This window comes from Equus caballus, chromosome 9, assembly GCF_041296265.1.
Source record: "Equus caballus isolate H_3958 breed thoroughbred chromosome 9, TB-T2T, whole genome shotgun sequence".
NCBI lineage: Eukaryota > Metazoa > Chordata > Mammalia > Perissodactyla > Equidae > Equus > Equus caballus.
Genome location: NC_091692.1, coordinates 89,072,214 through 89,087,180, shown reverse-complemented (window position 1 = coordinate 89,087,180; position 14,967 = coordinate 89,072,214). Strand labels below are relative to the sequence as shown.

Genomic DNA, 14,967 nt, shown 5'->3' with positions numbered 1-14,967 from the left:
ACAGAAGAGTCACCCGCCGGAACGTCGAAAAATACCGATGCTTAGGGGGCCCGTGCATCAGCCGCCGCGGTTTGAATGCTCCCTGTGGAGGGAGCTCTCAGGGGAAGCCAGGGTGGGGGCCGCGGGGCTAGAGGCGTGGGGTCCCCTCTGCTGGGCCAGGCGCCCCATCAGCGTTTGCTGAGCAGCTGCTTCGCGGCGTGGGGCAGACAACAGACACCTCTGACAAGCACTTTGTCTACGCCCCCTGATGGCTCAAGCTCTGCGGTGGGAAGAGTGGGGTCAGCCCTCATTTCTCCCCCTGGCGGGAGTCACCCATGCGGTGCACTGAACAAATGATGCAGAGGAAAGTGCGAGTTCAAGGTCTTCAGGCCTCGTAGATGATTTGAGCATCCCCTGGGCCGCACCAAGGGGCAGGAGGAGGACCCGCGCGCTCTGGCGCTCACCGGGTGGCGTTCTCCAGGGCCCGCGAGAAGGAGGCGTAGTCGTCGGCGGAGTGCTCCAGAGAGTAGTACCACGTGGCGGCCGCCTGCACTCCCGCGTCCGCCTCCTCGCCGCCCAGCGAGTTCTGCAGCGCCTGGTAGAAGGCTGTTTTGCTGCTGGTCCGGCCTTGACTCTCCTCAAATTGCTTTAAAAAAAAAAAAAAAAGATATGAAAATTCCCCAGTCAGATGCTGAAAGGCCCGAGTCAGTTTTCCTCAAACCCTTGCTCTAGAATTTTCTCTCTGGGAAGCCCTGCAATATGGCGTGAAGCACACGGTCGCTGGAGCCAGACTGCCTGGGTTTGTATCCCAGCTCTGCCTCGTTCCAGCTGTGTGATCTCAAACAAGCAGCTGCACGTCTCTGTGCCTTCCTGCTCCACCTGAAAATGAACATGATGGGAGTGCCCTCCGTGTGTGGGGGGGGGGGGTGGTGGTGAGGACAAAGGATTAAAACCTGTGAAGGACTTAAAATGGTGCCGGGTACTTAATAAATGATTAATGAAGGGAGCGTGTATTGCAGTCTGCTAACAGGTCAGCCGCATCCCTGACGCGCTTTGCTGGGCTGCGCCCTCAGACAGCGTGCCGTCTGGTTTGGTCAGGAGAGCTAACTTCAGTTTCATTCACTGACTCAGTCATTCAACACAGGGGTGCTTTCTGCACACTTTTGTACCATTAAACACACTCCTCATCTGGGGCCACCTGCGTGCTGGGCCTGGGAAAGACACGTGAACATGCTGATCAAGCTCCCTGCTCTCGTGGGTCTCACGCTCCACTGGGCAGAGATGGAAAATAAGCAAATGATTGTGCAGCTCAGCAAAGGACAGGTGCTGGGCAGCCAAGCACAGCAGGCTCAGAGGGATGGGCAGGGGCTCCCTGATACAGGATGCAGGGAAGGCATGAGGCCCCGGGGAATGCGGTCCACAGTGAAATAACTCCTCCCTACCTCCCTCCCTCCCTTCTTCCTCCCTCCCTCCCTTTCTCCCTCCCTCCTTTCCTTCTTCCCTCCCTTCTTACCTTCCTTCCTGCTTTCCTTCCTCCCTTCCTTCCATCCTTCCTTTTCTTTCTCTCTCCCTCCTCTTTCTTTCTTCCTCCCTTCTTGTCCGGACATTCCTGCTGTCTGCACTGGCGGGGTCTGGGGAGGACCCCTCCCTCCCCCAGGACTCAGTTTCCTCATTTCTGAGGATAAGGAGCAGTGGAATGTCAGAGATGCCGCTCACGAGGCCCAGACGCCTCAGCCCTTGTGCAGCCTTATCATGTGTGTTTACATATTTCTAGCCTCTTATATCAACAGCAAAATGTGCTTATCAGGACACCTCATCATGTTTAAGTTGTTTCTCTAAACATCTGCAAGCCTCTGGGACCTGTGATTAGAATTCGAGGCGTGGTGTGATCAGTGAGCAACTCTTCCTGGCTGAGACATTCTTCCAGCTGGTCCTGGGGGTGGGGGCTGCCCTCAGCCTGGCTCACCCAGGAGGGGCTGGACCAAGTCGGGGGAGTAACCAATCACAGGCATGTCCACTGGCTTCAGGGGAGACGAGGCAAGAAGAGCAGAGAGAGGTGGGCTGGGGGGCTTCGTGTTAACTATCTATGACATGGATTTCTCGGAATACAATCTGAAGCAAGTATGGCAAAATATTAATAGTTGTTAAATCTTAACAGCAAATACATGAGTATTCATTATATCAGTGACTTTTAAATATTTTTGACCATGATCTATAGTAAGAAAGACACTTTATACATGCAGAACACACATACACACACACACTCACAGGCCTGAAATAACGTTCAAGAATCACGTTCATATTCAAGGCTATTACCATATATGACACATCTGGTAGTTTCCATTCCACCCTATTCTAGCCTAATCTAGTCTATTCAAAAGTGTGTGCCTGCGGTCTCTGAAGTTGACTTCACAACCTAATAGTTTAGGGGAAAAACTGCATTATATTACTCTCTGTCCTTTTCTGAGTTTTTGGAAAATTTCATAACAAAAAATGATATTCGTAGCCATTTGCGTATCTCCAATTATTGCCAAACATTTAGCATGTGTATTTCACTGAAGGATCAAAGTCATCACATGAACTGGGCGACTGCATAGAATTATTGGAGAATTTCAATGAGACGTGCATATAAATGGTTCACCACGGTTCTGGGCACATGGTCAATAGATATGAGTGATTACTACTAACCTGTCCCGAGGCGAAGGCAGGGGCCCCTGTGGCCCTCAAGATGCTGTGCCAATCCCCAGGGCTGTCATTGTCTGTGTATTTGCCTACCGCTCCAGAGCCACCATGCGGCAAAGGGGGCGCACAGTGCTCAGCAAGGCGCCAGGCACCTGGCAGGCGCTCGGTAAACAGGTGTTGGACAAATGCATAAAGGGAACAGTGACCTCTGCCGAGGTAATACAGGCTAGAGGCCACAGGTAGGACTCCGAAGTCAGCCCTCTTGGGTTCAAATCTTGGAGCTGGAAAGACCTGGGCTTGGAATGCTAAGCTTTGTGGTGTGACCTTGGGCGAGTGACTTAATCTGTGTCTGTTTCCTCATCTGTAAAATGGGTGCAATAATATCACCCTCTTCACAAAACTGTCCTGAGGTTAAATGAGGTGATACCCAGCAAGTGCTCAGCATGTTGTCTGACGTTACTGTCGCTAGATGCTTGCAGACTCGGCCTTGGGCCCAGGGCAATGGGCCAGGGAAGCCACGTCTTGGAGAGGCCTGAGCGGTACTCGTCCCATTGATGGAGATGCTGGAGTGTGGACCCAAGCCCCCAGGGGCACATGGGGACCTGAAGGGGCCCAATTTCAGCAAGACCACATCTCTTCATTCTTGGAGAGGCCCAAAGCACAGATGCTGGTGCTGGTTTAATTAGAGAGTCAGCAGGAGAGGGTGGGCCCCCATGTGACTGCCGGCGCCGAGGCCACAAGCTGTAATTACAGGCAAGGTCGGCCTCAGCCACGGGTTGGACACAGGCTGGGCCTCGTTAAGGGCTAGCAAGAATTGGCACGCCTCGGGGTGTGTCATAAAAGACTGCCATGAATATGTCTTACAGAGCAGTTAGAGACGACGGAGGGCTTCACTGTCCTCTTGGGCATCTGTGGCCTAGTGGCCTGAGTATGGAATCTGGCATTGGAGTCACCTGGGTTCAAATCTGGCCCTGGTGTGTGACCTCAGAAGATTCATGGCCAATCAATAAATCCGTTTGGTGACTATTCCGCTCTGTGCCCAGGGATGACATTAGAATCCAATGAATTAATGACTATGAAGTGGCTGACGTATGGGCGACAATAAATAATATTACTTCTCTTTCCTTTAGTTAGTAAATTATTAAAAATAAATGCCCTTAGGTTTACCTCAAGTTTGAGCGACATGACGAAGAACAGTTTGCTGTGGGGTCTTTATCTTCGATTTGGTAGTCATTCAACAAATTTCTACCGAGAGCTTACATGGGCCAGGAGCGGCTCTAGGCATCTGGGACACACCCAGGAATATGCAGGCTAAGTTCTCCACCCTTTTTGGACTTCTAGTCGAGCTGGGGGCACTGAGGATGCAGGACAAATCTTTGTAATGTAGAATGTTCCATGGCGCAAACGAGGGCAGCAGGAAAGGCAAGGAGACTGGGGGTGCCGGCTGGTGAGGGTCGAAATCGTAAATCTGATCATCAGACTGGGGCTCAGGCCTCTTGGAGAGATGCTGAGCCAAGCCTGGGGGACGGGAGGGTTAGGGTGCGGACAGCTGGGCGAGGGGCAGCGCAGAGGCCAGCGAGCATGGCCAGTCGGTGGAGGAGGGCGGAGGAGCCGGAGGTGAGGCCGAGGGATGGGGGGCTGAGTGGCTGGTGTGGCCTTGCCCTGCTTTTTGCTTCAGGAGGGGCCAGGAGGAGGGCTCCCCCATTGTGGTTTGCAGATGCTGCCTGCCAGAGATGGGGGTCCATGGCGGGAGGGGCCGAGCAGGCCATCTGGGGGGTGTCCTTGAGTTGGAGCCCCCAGCTCTGCGGGGCCCCAGGAAGGAGCCCACTAGCCTCTGCTTCTTACCGGCTCCCTCTCCTGCCACACTGACCTCACAATGCTGCTTCAAGGTGACCCTCAGGGCTCTCCACACAGCCGTGCGCCCTCTCTTCTCAGGCAGATCGCCCATTGGGAAGCCCTTTCTGGAGCCCTCCCTCTTCTTGGACTGAGGGACCCTCCTCCCCTCTGAGGCAGACCCCTCGCTGCCCTGCGCTCTGGGGACCTGCCCTTCCACTTCTTCAGTGATGTCGCGGAATCCTCTCCTCTCTCTTACGTGCTTCCGTGTGCAGCTTTCTGTGACTCCTACCAGCACTGAAAGCAAAGTGCCGGCCTGGGGGGTCTCTATCAAGGAGGGTCTCATCTGTCTGCCCACCTCTGCGTCCCCAGCTCAGAGTGGACGCTCAGTCAGCACGTCCATTTACCCCTCCCCCACAGCCATCTGGCTGCCCCTACCCCCACCCCTATCCCCTCACCAAGCTCACCCATGGCCCCTGGGGACCCACGCCAGCCAACTCTCGCACTGCTCGCCATTCCCATCCTGGCACCTTCCCCTTCGACTCAACGATATTCCTAGCTTCTTCTCCCTAAACTGCTGTCTCAGGCTTATTTCTGGAACCCCCTTCTGCTGTCCTGTCCACTGATGCTCTCTTGCCCCCCAGGTGCCATCTCTATCTCCTTCTCCTCCTCTTCCCTCTGCCCAGGCTTGTGAGGTGGTCCCAATTCCTCCTTTTGCTCCCACAATGACCCATAAGTTAACGATTCCTAAATCTCTCCCCAGCCTGAACCTCGAACCTGCATCTCCAAATATCTCATATCCAAATGTCAACGTGTGCACATTTAACTTCATCAGCTACACAGGTTCTTCCTCGCCTCCAGAAGCGTCTTCCCCTCCTATTTTCCTATCCTCAGTGACTAAGACCAGCACTCATTCACCTGATTAAAAAAAGAATGTTCCCTGACTCTCTTCCTCCACTCCCCCCGTTTTTTTTTTTTGCTGAGGAAGATTAGCCCTGAGCTAACATCTGTGCCATTTTTCCTCCACTTTCTATGTGGGTCGCCACCACAGCATGGCTGATGAGTGACGTAGGTCTACACCCAGGATCTGAACGCATGAACCCAGGCCACCAAAGTGGAGCATGCCAAATTTAAGCACTACATCATGGGGCCGGGCCCCCCTCCTGACCACTCTTAACCCACCTCTCCTGTCCACTCCTGTCCCGGTTCATGTCCTCATCCTCTCCTCCCCATCCTGTGGCAGAAGCTCTGATGCTGTTCTGCAGGGGAGGGGTGGGGGGGAGGGCTTTGCACACAGAAGGTCCTTAACAGATTTTTGTACGTTGGTTATTCTCGAAGTTACGCAAAAAGGTTATGACATCCCAGGTCTGAGAGGAAGAGCCCCAGGCAGCATCTCCAAGGGAAACACAGGCAGCCAAAGAATTCCCCCGAGTCTTGCTAGTCTAGAGGGATGGACGGATGAATGAATGAATGCCCCCAGAATCCTCCGGAGCCCTCAGGCAGTTAGAGACAAACATGCACTTGTTCATTCAATGGGATAAATTAAAGACCTGCTGTCGGCCAGCGACTGAGGCTTGAAAATGAACCTGGCGCAGATCTTGCCATGGAACAGAGCCTGGCAAAGTCGGAGAGGCAACGCATCGACGAGCAAACCGCCTGTGAAGCTGGTTGAGGGTTTGTGTCCAGTGGAGAAGGTGGGGCGGTGCAAAGATGGGGCATTTCGGAAGCACGGTGACCACCTTCTCTCCCTGTCTCCCCTCGGCCTGCTCTGATGGGCCTTCCCTTCCCCTCACTCCACTGAAAGGGCCCTTATCTCCCAGGACTTACATCCCGTGAGGTCCCGTGGCCCGATCTCTGCCCTCATCTCACACCACTTTCAATGACTCAACACTTGACCTCTGCTTCCTTTCAGAAACACATTTTTTTTCTTGGCTTTGGTGACGTCAAATTTTCCTGTTTTTTTTCCAAATCTATGTCGACAGCTCTGACCTTTCTCCTGAACTCCCAACTCATAGACCCAACTGCCAACCCAAGATCTATCCCTCGTCTGATCATTTGTCACCGTTATCACAAGCAGGACCCTCACTTAACTTAGTAGCTTGCTCCCTGGCCCTCAAGAGAGGACAATCTGGTCTCTCCTTCCTTGTTAGTGCTCCATAGTTAACTGTCCAGAGAGCTGCCAGAATGCTCTTTTATCAAATATAATATAATCACTTCCTAGCTTAAAACATGCCAATAACTGCCCAGTGCAAGTAAAATCAAATCCCTTTTCTGATGGCCTATGAGATCACATTCAACATGTCCACCTTCCTCTCCTCCACTCCCTCCGTGATCCACTGGGTTGCCTAGCACGCTGGCTGTCCACGTCTCCCACACAAGCCCTGCCTCAGGGCCTTTGCACTGCTCTTCACTCAGCTCCCCCCAGATCCGGCCCCTTCTCATCCTTCAGGTGTCAGTCCAGAAGTCGCCTCCTTGCTGAAGCGCTTCGCCCATGGAACCACTTCCTCTCCCACTACCGTTTTCATGTTCTTCAGAATACGTTTCAAGATCTGAAATTCTCAGTTTCTTACACGTGATTGTCTGCATCCTTCCCCTGGAACATAAACTCCACAAGGCAGGAGTTTTACCCGTTTTGGTTACAACTCTCCCCAGAGCCTAAAGAAGAGCCCCTGGGTCAGTACACACGGAATGCACCCGTGAATGAACACGGGGTGGCTCCCGCCTCGGCCCCTTAGTGGGGATGTTAAGGGACGAGGGACCGACTTCTCCCTCAGGCTCAGCAGCCCCAGGGCCCACCATAACTTTAGGGGCCCCCGAAAATATTTTCCTTTGAATTTCTTTTCAAATCAGGAGAAAATAAATAAACAATAATGAACACGTAATAACGACTCTAGCCTGGCTTACATTCATCTTTCACCAGGGCTGTAAATCGTAAACATAATTTAGCAAAGAGTAAATATAATTACTGCATTTACCGATGCAGTAAAAAGTAAATGTAATTATTTATTTTATTGAGGTCACACTGGTTGAGAACACCGTATAAATTTCAGGTGCACGTCATTCTGCTCTGATTTCTGCATAGACTACATCGTGTTCACCCCCTGAAGACTAATTATGACCCACTATTTTGGGGGGACAAGTCAACCCCGCTGACCCCCAGCTTTCTCCATACTGAGAATGATAATGCCACCTGGCAGGGCCATGGGGACGATTAGCTGAGGTGACATGTGGCAGCGTAGCCTCTGAGGGCCCAGGAGTCACAGAGCTGGCATGGAGGGGGACAGTGTGCTGGGCAGGCTGGAGCAGGGGGACCTGAGTGTGTTCCCCAGGTGTTAGGAGAGTCTGCCTGGCTTGGAAGTCCTCTCGTAACACAGAAGCCAGGCCGGGTGGGTCTCCCGCTGCCCATTTGAGGAGTAAAGAGAAATGGCAGCTCAGACTGGTTAAGTAACTTGTCTGAATTGTGTAGCTGAAGCCAGGAATTAAGACCCATTTTTCTGATTGCAGATCGTGGGCTCCCCACAGGGACCCCTCATGCCCGGGGGGTCCAGACCCTAACACCCACCTGCCCCTGAGTGCCTGGGATACGGTACACAGCATCTCTTTTCAGGAAATCATGTGCGCTCGCTGGGGCTCCTGCATGCTCCTCTGCTAGAATCTGTCACCAAAGGCTCGATTTTCCTGTGCTGGGGCTCGTGCCAGAAACTCAGGCTGCCAGGTGCTGCTTTCCAACTCTCAGACGGGCTGCCCTCCCCTCCCGCTCCCCACAGGGCCCCCACTCCACCTGCTCCTGGACGAGGCCAGCTCGCGGCCAAGCTCAGGGGCACCACGGCGGCTCCTGATTTTTCTCGCCTTCCTTGGAGGTGCTTGGGCTTGGAGGGGAAGGCAGAACATGCATCTTGGAACAAATCTGCTCTTGATCATGCAAATGAATGCCCGGCTAATGCAGGCAGACTGTCAATTTCACCAGTTACGATGAGAGAGAGAGAAAAGGGGGAAAAAATCCCCACAGCGGCGACTGATGAAGAATTTCAACCGAAAGCTGCTACTTCAGAAAATAAGATCACTCTCCGTGAACGGAGCCTTTCCGGGCATCGCAGGCAGCCCTGATGTTCCATGGGTAGGTGGCTAACTTGGCAGGTGGTCATTAGGACTCCGTGGGCGGCCCATTGCTGGCCTGGGGGGTGCGGGGGCTTCACACGGATTTGAAGGAAGCCCTACGCACCCACACTCTTCAGTCTGTGGGAATTTGGCAGGTCTCTGCGGAGGTGACGGGTGGGTCCAGGGGGCTGCACTGGGGCGGGGGGGAGCTCCTGCCCCTCCTGTGACTTCCCCTGGGAAGCTGGACGGTGTGTGTTTGTGTGTTGGGCTCCAGATGGTAGTGATGCAGGATTGGCACGAGGAGAAAGTATGCGTGTGCGTCTGCCATGATTTGGAAAAATTGGTTTCAGGTGGGGCGAGGTGATTCTGTGATTGTCATTCCTTTGTATTACTGCTTTCTCTGGATAATTCTCTGGATCAGGGAAAATAGCTTTGGACACTAATCATAATACTAAAGTTAAAGAATTATGTGAAAAACTGATATTTATTGAGCACATACTATTTGCCAGACGCTTGTGCATACCTGAATCCTCTCAACATCTTAATGAGAATATTTACTGATAACCTCTCAGTTTTACAGATGGGGAAACTGAGGCTCAGTCTCTGGGGAATTCGAATGCTCTTGATTACAATACAAGGACACACAGGACACTCTCCCTGCTCTGTTGACAGATGGCTAGGGGAACGGGGTCCTCGTTAGTTCCTTCATGATGTGTCACTCCTGCTGGCAGGGCCACCATGGGTCCAGTGACCCCTCTCCCCAGCTGTCCTCTGAGGTCCTGCAGAGGGATGTCCATCTCTCCACATAGTATGTGTTAAACTGTATTTTGGTTATTTACTTTTACTCATTTTCTCTCTCTTCCCTGACTGTGAGCTCCTTGAGGGCAGGACCTTAATTTGTATTTATGCCCCAAACACCCAGCATGGCATCTGGCACACAGCCAGTGACCTCATTAAGTGTTGCATGACTAAACAAACAGGTCTTGGTGTCAGAAAAACATGCCTGATACCCTGTTCTAGGCTCAGAAATAAAAGAGAAACTTCAAGACTGTGTCTAGAGGGCAGCTGGTAGCCTGGTTTCCACTTGTGTGTCCACACCACTCCACTGCAGTTCTGGGTTGGGCAGGATTCTGAGGATTCCTCTGGGCTAGGATCGTGTCTGGTAGAGCTTAGGTGGTGCTAGTGCATTTACCGACCCTGTTCTGGAGTTTCGCACACACGGGGCTGTGGGCAAAGCACTCCATTTGGAGCCAGAAGACCTGCAGGGGACACCTGGCTTTGCAAATGACCAGTTAGATGACCTTGGGACAATCTCTGGAAGCCTGTTTCTTCCTCATACAACGGTGTCAAATACCAGTTCATGGGTATCTACCTGACAGTGTCATGGGTGAGATAACGTAAGCATGTGGGTGGGACTGCAAAGCCCTTTGACATAGTGGCCCTTATCCTAGCTCTGTTCATGGACATCTGAGTACCCGGCACACTTGGTGGTGGGCAGTGAGCTCTTTGAGGGCAGGCCTGGCTTTTCCTAGAGTGCTGTTAACAGAAAGAGGGTGCCTTTGGAGTCAGGCTGACCTGGATTTGAATGCTGCCTTCTCTCTGACTGGCTTCCATCTGACAATAGTTCCATCTGACAATAGTGACAATAATTCCTGCTTGTTTGGGGTTTGGGGATGCATTATTTCATTGAAGACTCCTAGGTTAGAGCGTGACATGTGGTCAGTTCTGCATAATGTCATTCTTTCAATCTAACAGAGATTCATTGAGCACTTCCTGTGTACCAGATACTTCCCTGGGCACCAGAGATAAAGCAGACAGTAACACTGATAAAGGCTCCGTGCTCACGGGGCTCACATCCTAGTTGAGGAAGACGTACAATAGACAAATAAGGAACATGTCGAGGGGTGTAAGTGCTGAGGTTGGGGAGCAGGATTAGGGAGGAGGAAATGCTGGGGATATGGCTGCCCTTCCCATCAGAGTGGTCAAGGAAGTCCTCTCTGAAGAAGCAGACTTTGAAGGAAGTAAGGCAGTGAGTTATCTGGGGAAGAACATTCTGGAAGAGGAAACAGCAAGTGCCAAGACCCTAAGGTGGGAGTGTGCTGGGCATATTTGAAGAACATCAAAGGGACCAGTTGGACTAAAACACTGGAAGCAAGGTGGGGGAGGGTAGCAAGAAGTGAGGTCAGAGAGCAAATAGGGGCCATGTCGGGGAGTGGTCATTGTAAGGACTGTGGCTTTCCCTCTGTGTGAGCCGAGGCCACTGAAGACCGTGAGAAGAAGAGTGTCACGATCTGACTTATATTGTAAAGGGATGGCTCTGGCCACGGGTCTCCCGGATCACAGGGGGAAAGGCAGAAGTAGGGAGATAGTTGGGGGCCATTAGAAAAACCCTGGAGAAGGATGATGGCCTGCATCAGAGCGATGGCAGAGGAGGTGGGGAGAGGTGGCTGGATTCTAGACACATTTTGAAGATAGAGCCAACTGGATTCGCTGATGGAATGCTGGTCGGATGAGAGACAGCAGAGTCCAAAATGACTTTTGGTTTGGAGCTTGAGCATGCAGAAGCATGAGCTGCTGTTCATTCAGTTCATGAGATGGTGAGGACAGCAAGAGAACGTGCTGGTTGCGGGTGGGGCGTAGGTGGAATCCGCAGTTGATTTTGGATGTGTTAAGAGTGAGAAGCTATGAGACATCTAAGTGAAGAGGTCAAACAGATCGTGGGCTAAACCAGTCTATAGAGTTCAAGGGCAAAGTCCAAGCAGGAGGTGTAAAGTCGGGCACATCTAGGGGATATCACATGTAATGGCAATGAAAGTGTGGAGCGGGCTTTCAATCCACCTGTTACTACATCCCTCTTCCTCTCAACTCTCCTCATCCGTCAGCGTCCAGATGGGCTCCCAGCAGGATGCAGGCTCGCAGGAACTACTCCCTGGCATACTAGGACGTGTTCACATGAGAGTGAGCGGAGGAGGGAAGTAAGAAAGCAACGGTCTAACCAAGGATAAACGTGCTGAGGGAGAGCTGCCCAGGGCTGAGTTTGGATAACAGCTGTGGAACAGGGCTGGGTGCTGCTTCACCAAGCCCTTCCAGCAGTTTCCCTACTCTGGTGCCCAGGCTTGAGGGCACATTTTCCCAGGCACGTCCTGGTGTGGGCTGTGAGCTGCTGTCAGCAGACACCATCTTTCTTTGCGAGTAGACCAAGGAAACATCTCCTTGAAAACCTCAGAGGGAAATTCAACGAGAGGGATGAAGATGCATTGTTGAGGAGGGATCCGGTCCTTGGGACCCAGGCTCTTGGCTGGAGGGGCTCAGAAATTCAGGACAGAGTTGGGAAACTCCCAAACACGTGGCTGGGAGAGGATCAGGACAGACCAAGGTGGCCGCATGACCAGGCAACCCTCTTACAATGGACTGGCATAATCAGAAATTATAAACTCAGGCTGCCATCTGGTCAACCACAGTCCCGGATCCACCAATGGGAGCCCCCCTTCCCCAGCCCCATGGGTGGCTTTTCCACTGCTAGTGGGAGGGGAATGGGAACCAGCTGCTAGGACCTGCCCCCTCCCTCCTGTCCAGGATGCTCCCCAGGCTCCTGGGAGAATAAAAGTATTTCTTCCTCTCTCTAAAGTCAGAGATGGCTGGGATAAATTTTCAGCACATGGTCCAAAGAATCTGAACTGTGAGGCTATAGTCTCTTCTACACCAAGATTCTCACATCTCCCGCACAGGCTATGCTAAATGAGATGTTGCGTGGAAAAGGGTCCAGGGCCGACGGCCATTTCTTCCCATGATGCCCATGCTCCAGGGCATTGTCTCCGGCGTGGGGCATGTAGAGGCTGCAGTGCAAATATAAGAACATTCGTTTCTTTCTCGCACTTTAAATTTTCTTTTGATTTTATGAACCTTTTGTAACAATTCAGTATATTGGTACAGGAGTACACACACATATAATTTATACTTAAATGGCTGTGCTTATGATCTTTGAATTGACAAGCGGCTTGATCACAATAATCTGAAGGCCCACTGTTTTAGAGAAGAAAGCCCAGGGCTGGTCGTGGAGCGTGGCATCTTTTCAGTACTGCCTGAGTGTGAGTCAGGGTCAACAATCAAGTTGCAGCCTTGTGTGGGAAGGGCTGTGTTACAGATAGTGCTCGGCAGAAAAACGTAGAGATGGGTCAGGGGCAAAAGGTCTTCCTCCATAGCTGTGAGTCAACTGGCCGGAAGCTGATAGTGACTAAGGTCTACTCTACCACCCCCCAACACACACACACAGACACACACACATGCTCACAGATCACAACACTCTCTCTCTACATATACATATAGAAAGACTCACAAATATATACACATATAGGTTATATATAACACGCAAATATGCGTAGGTAGTAATATTAGTAATATCAAATCCATGATATTCTTTTTCACATTGCCACACCTCCCGACACAGCCAACATGAATTCCTTGTTATGTATCCTCCCACCCCATTATCCTTTCACAGAGAAACAAAGAAAATGATACACATTTACGTATTTACAGATATACGCAGGTTGGTTGTTTTTAAAAATATGAATGCTACCTTAATTTCACTTTCCTCTCCTTTCTCATTTTTTGTTTTCCATTTAACAACATATCAAGGCATTTCTTAAGCCAGTAGACATGTATCTAATTCCTTCTTTTCATCATCTGCATAACATTTAATGGTTTGGGTGTATGTATCTTAATTGAGTCAACCATCCCCCTGTTAATGGACATTTGAGTTGCTTCCAACGTTTTCCACAATAACTGATGCTGTGATAAATACTGTTGTATACATACCACGTCAAGGCGGTGCTTTTAGTGCTGTAAGATAGATTTCCCTAGGTGAGAGATATTACCCCAGGGAACAGGATAATCCAAGGGAATGCAGCGTCCCGTCAGGTTGCGTGAATGATTTTTTTTTAAATTCCAGTTACGCTGCCTTGTATTCAATAGAGCAAGACAGAGGCCTGTGTTGAGTGTGTGTGTGTCCTCTCGCTGTGTTTCATGCGCTGGGGCCACCATCCCAGGTTTGACAATCTAAAGGGCCTGTCAAGAGCAGCTTAACAAGGAGAGGAGGGCAGGCCAGAGGACAGAGCCCCTTCCAGGGTGAGCCGTATCCTTGCAGGGGCGATGGCCTCTGGTCAGAGCAGGAATGTGTGTTCAGGCAGATAAAAGACCTCACAACTTCCTCCCACTTTGCTGTGTCTCCAAAAAGCCACAGGAACCTGCTTTTCCAGGTGTGTGGTATACACTTTCCTGGGTAAGAAATCCAGCTGGAAGGCTGGGGTTTGGGTTTTCCTGCCAGGACTGTGAGACGGTGCCCCTTCATCTACCTGCCTCTCCTTCTCCCCATCCTCAGTGGGACAAGCACCCTTCATGGTGCAGGGGTATCCACGCCCTGGAACCCTGAACTTACAGAGCTCCCCGGTCAGCTTCTGCTCACTGTTTCCCACAGTGATTCATCCACAGATGTAATATGTGGATGTGGATGCATCTGTGTTGCTTACAACTCTGCAAGTGTCTTATTTCTGAACCCCATCCCCCATTACCACCTCCAAACTCCTTATAGAGCCTTTGCACATAGTAATTTTTCAATGATTCTTTTCTACATTGTTTTTTTTCCTTTTTCTCCCCAAAGCCCCCCAGTACATAGTTGTATATTTTTTGTTGTGGGTCCTTCTAGTTGTGGCATGTGGGATGCTGCCTCAGCGTGGTTTGATGAGCAGTGCCGTGTCCGCGCCCAGGATTCCAACCAACGAAACACTGGGCCGCCTGCAGCGGAGCGCTCGAACTTAACCACTCGGCCACGGGGCCAGCCCCTCAATGATTCTTTTCTAAACAAGCAAGTGAGTCGATGACTCTTGCACAGCCAATAGGGGACCTGTGGGGCCTCCGCACTGCCTACCTTCACGGCCTTTGCTCTGTTGATGAGCCCGTCGTCCTGAGAACTTCCGATGAGCAGATCGACCTTCGCCCGTGGAAACCTCTGCAGTGCCCTGGCTGGAGCCTCTCGGAGGTACTGGCCATCGACCACAGGTCCCCAGTAGTGGAACGGGCCGCTCACGGCCAGGAGCTGCATTGGGTGCAAAGGGGGGCCATTCTGTGTATGGATTTTATCTTTGTGTCTTTTCATGGTTCTAGAATAATCAGTTGCATTACATTACTTAACAAGGTGTTCACCATAATGAACACTGATGCTGTTTATCCATCTGGGGCTCTAATGGGAAATCAGAGTAAAATGACTGGAATGAGCAGGCAGGACACCAGGCGGTAGCGCCAGGGGCTGGAAGGCGAGTCTCGCTCTGAGCAAGGGAGCTTCCCAGAGCCTCTGTCGAGGTGACACGGAGGAATGGGTGA

The 14,967-nt window shown here is 51.5% G+C and overlaps 2 protein-coding genes across 2 annotated transcripts in view; one reads left to right on the top strand and one right to left on the bottom strand.

Annotated features, from left to right (window-relative positions):
* Positions 1-14,967, bottom strand: part of TG (thyroglobulin) — a 243,041-nt gene that overhangs the window by 22,884 nt on the left and 205,190 nt on the right. Inside the window, exons 42-43 of the mRNA XM_014728161.3 lie at positions 14,516-14,683; positions 444-625 (exon numbers count right to left, since the gene is read on the bottom strand). Of these exons, the coding sequence (XP_014583647.3) occupies positions 444-625; positions 14,516-14,683 (350 nt within the window). The remainder of the gene's footprint in view (positions 1-443; positions 626-14,515; positions 14,684-14,967) is intronic.
* The window catches only part of SLA (Src like adaptor), a 64,163-nt gene continuing 57,285 nt past the window's right edge, over positions 8,090-14,967 (top strand). Inside the window, exon 1 of the mRNA XM_070221848.1 lies at positions 8,090-8,611. Within this exon, the coding sequence (XP_070077949.1) occupies positions 8,601-8,611 (11 nt within the window). The 5' untranslated portion in view covers positions 8,090-8,600. The remainder of the gene's footprint in view (positions 8,612-14,967) is intronic.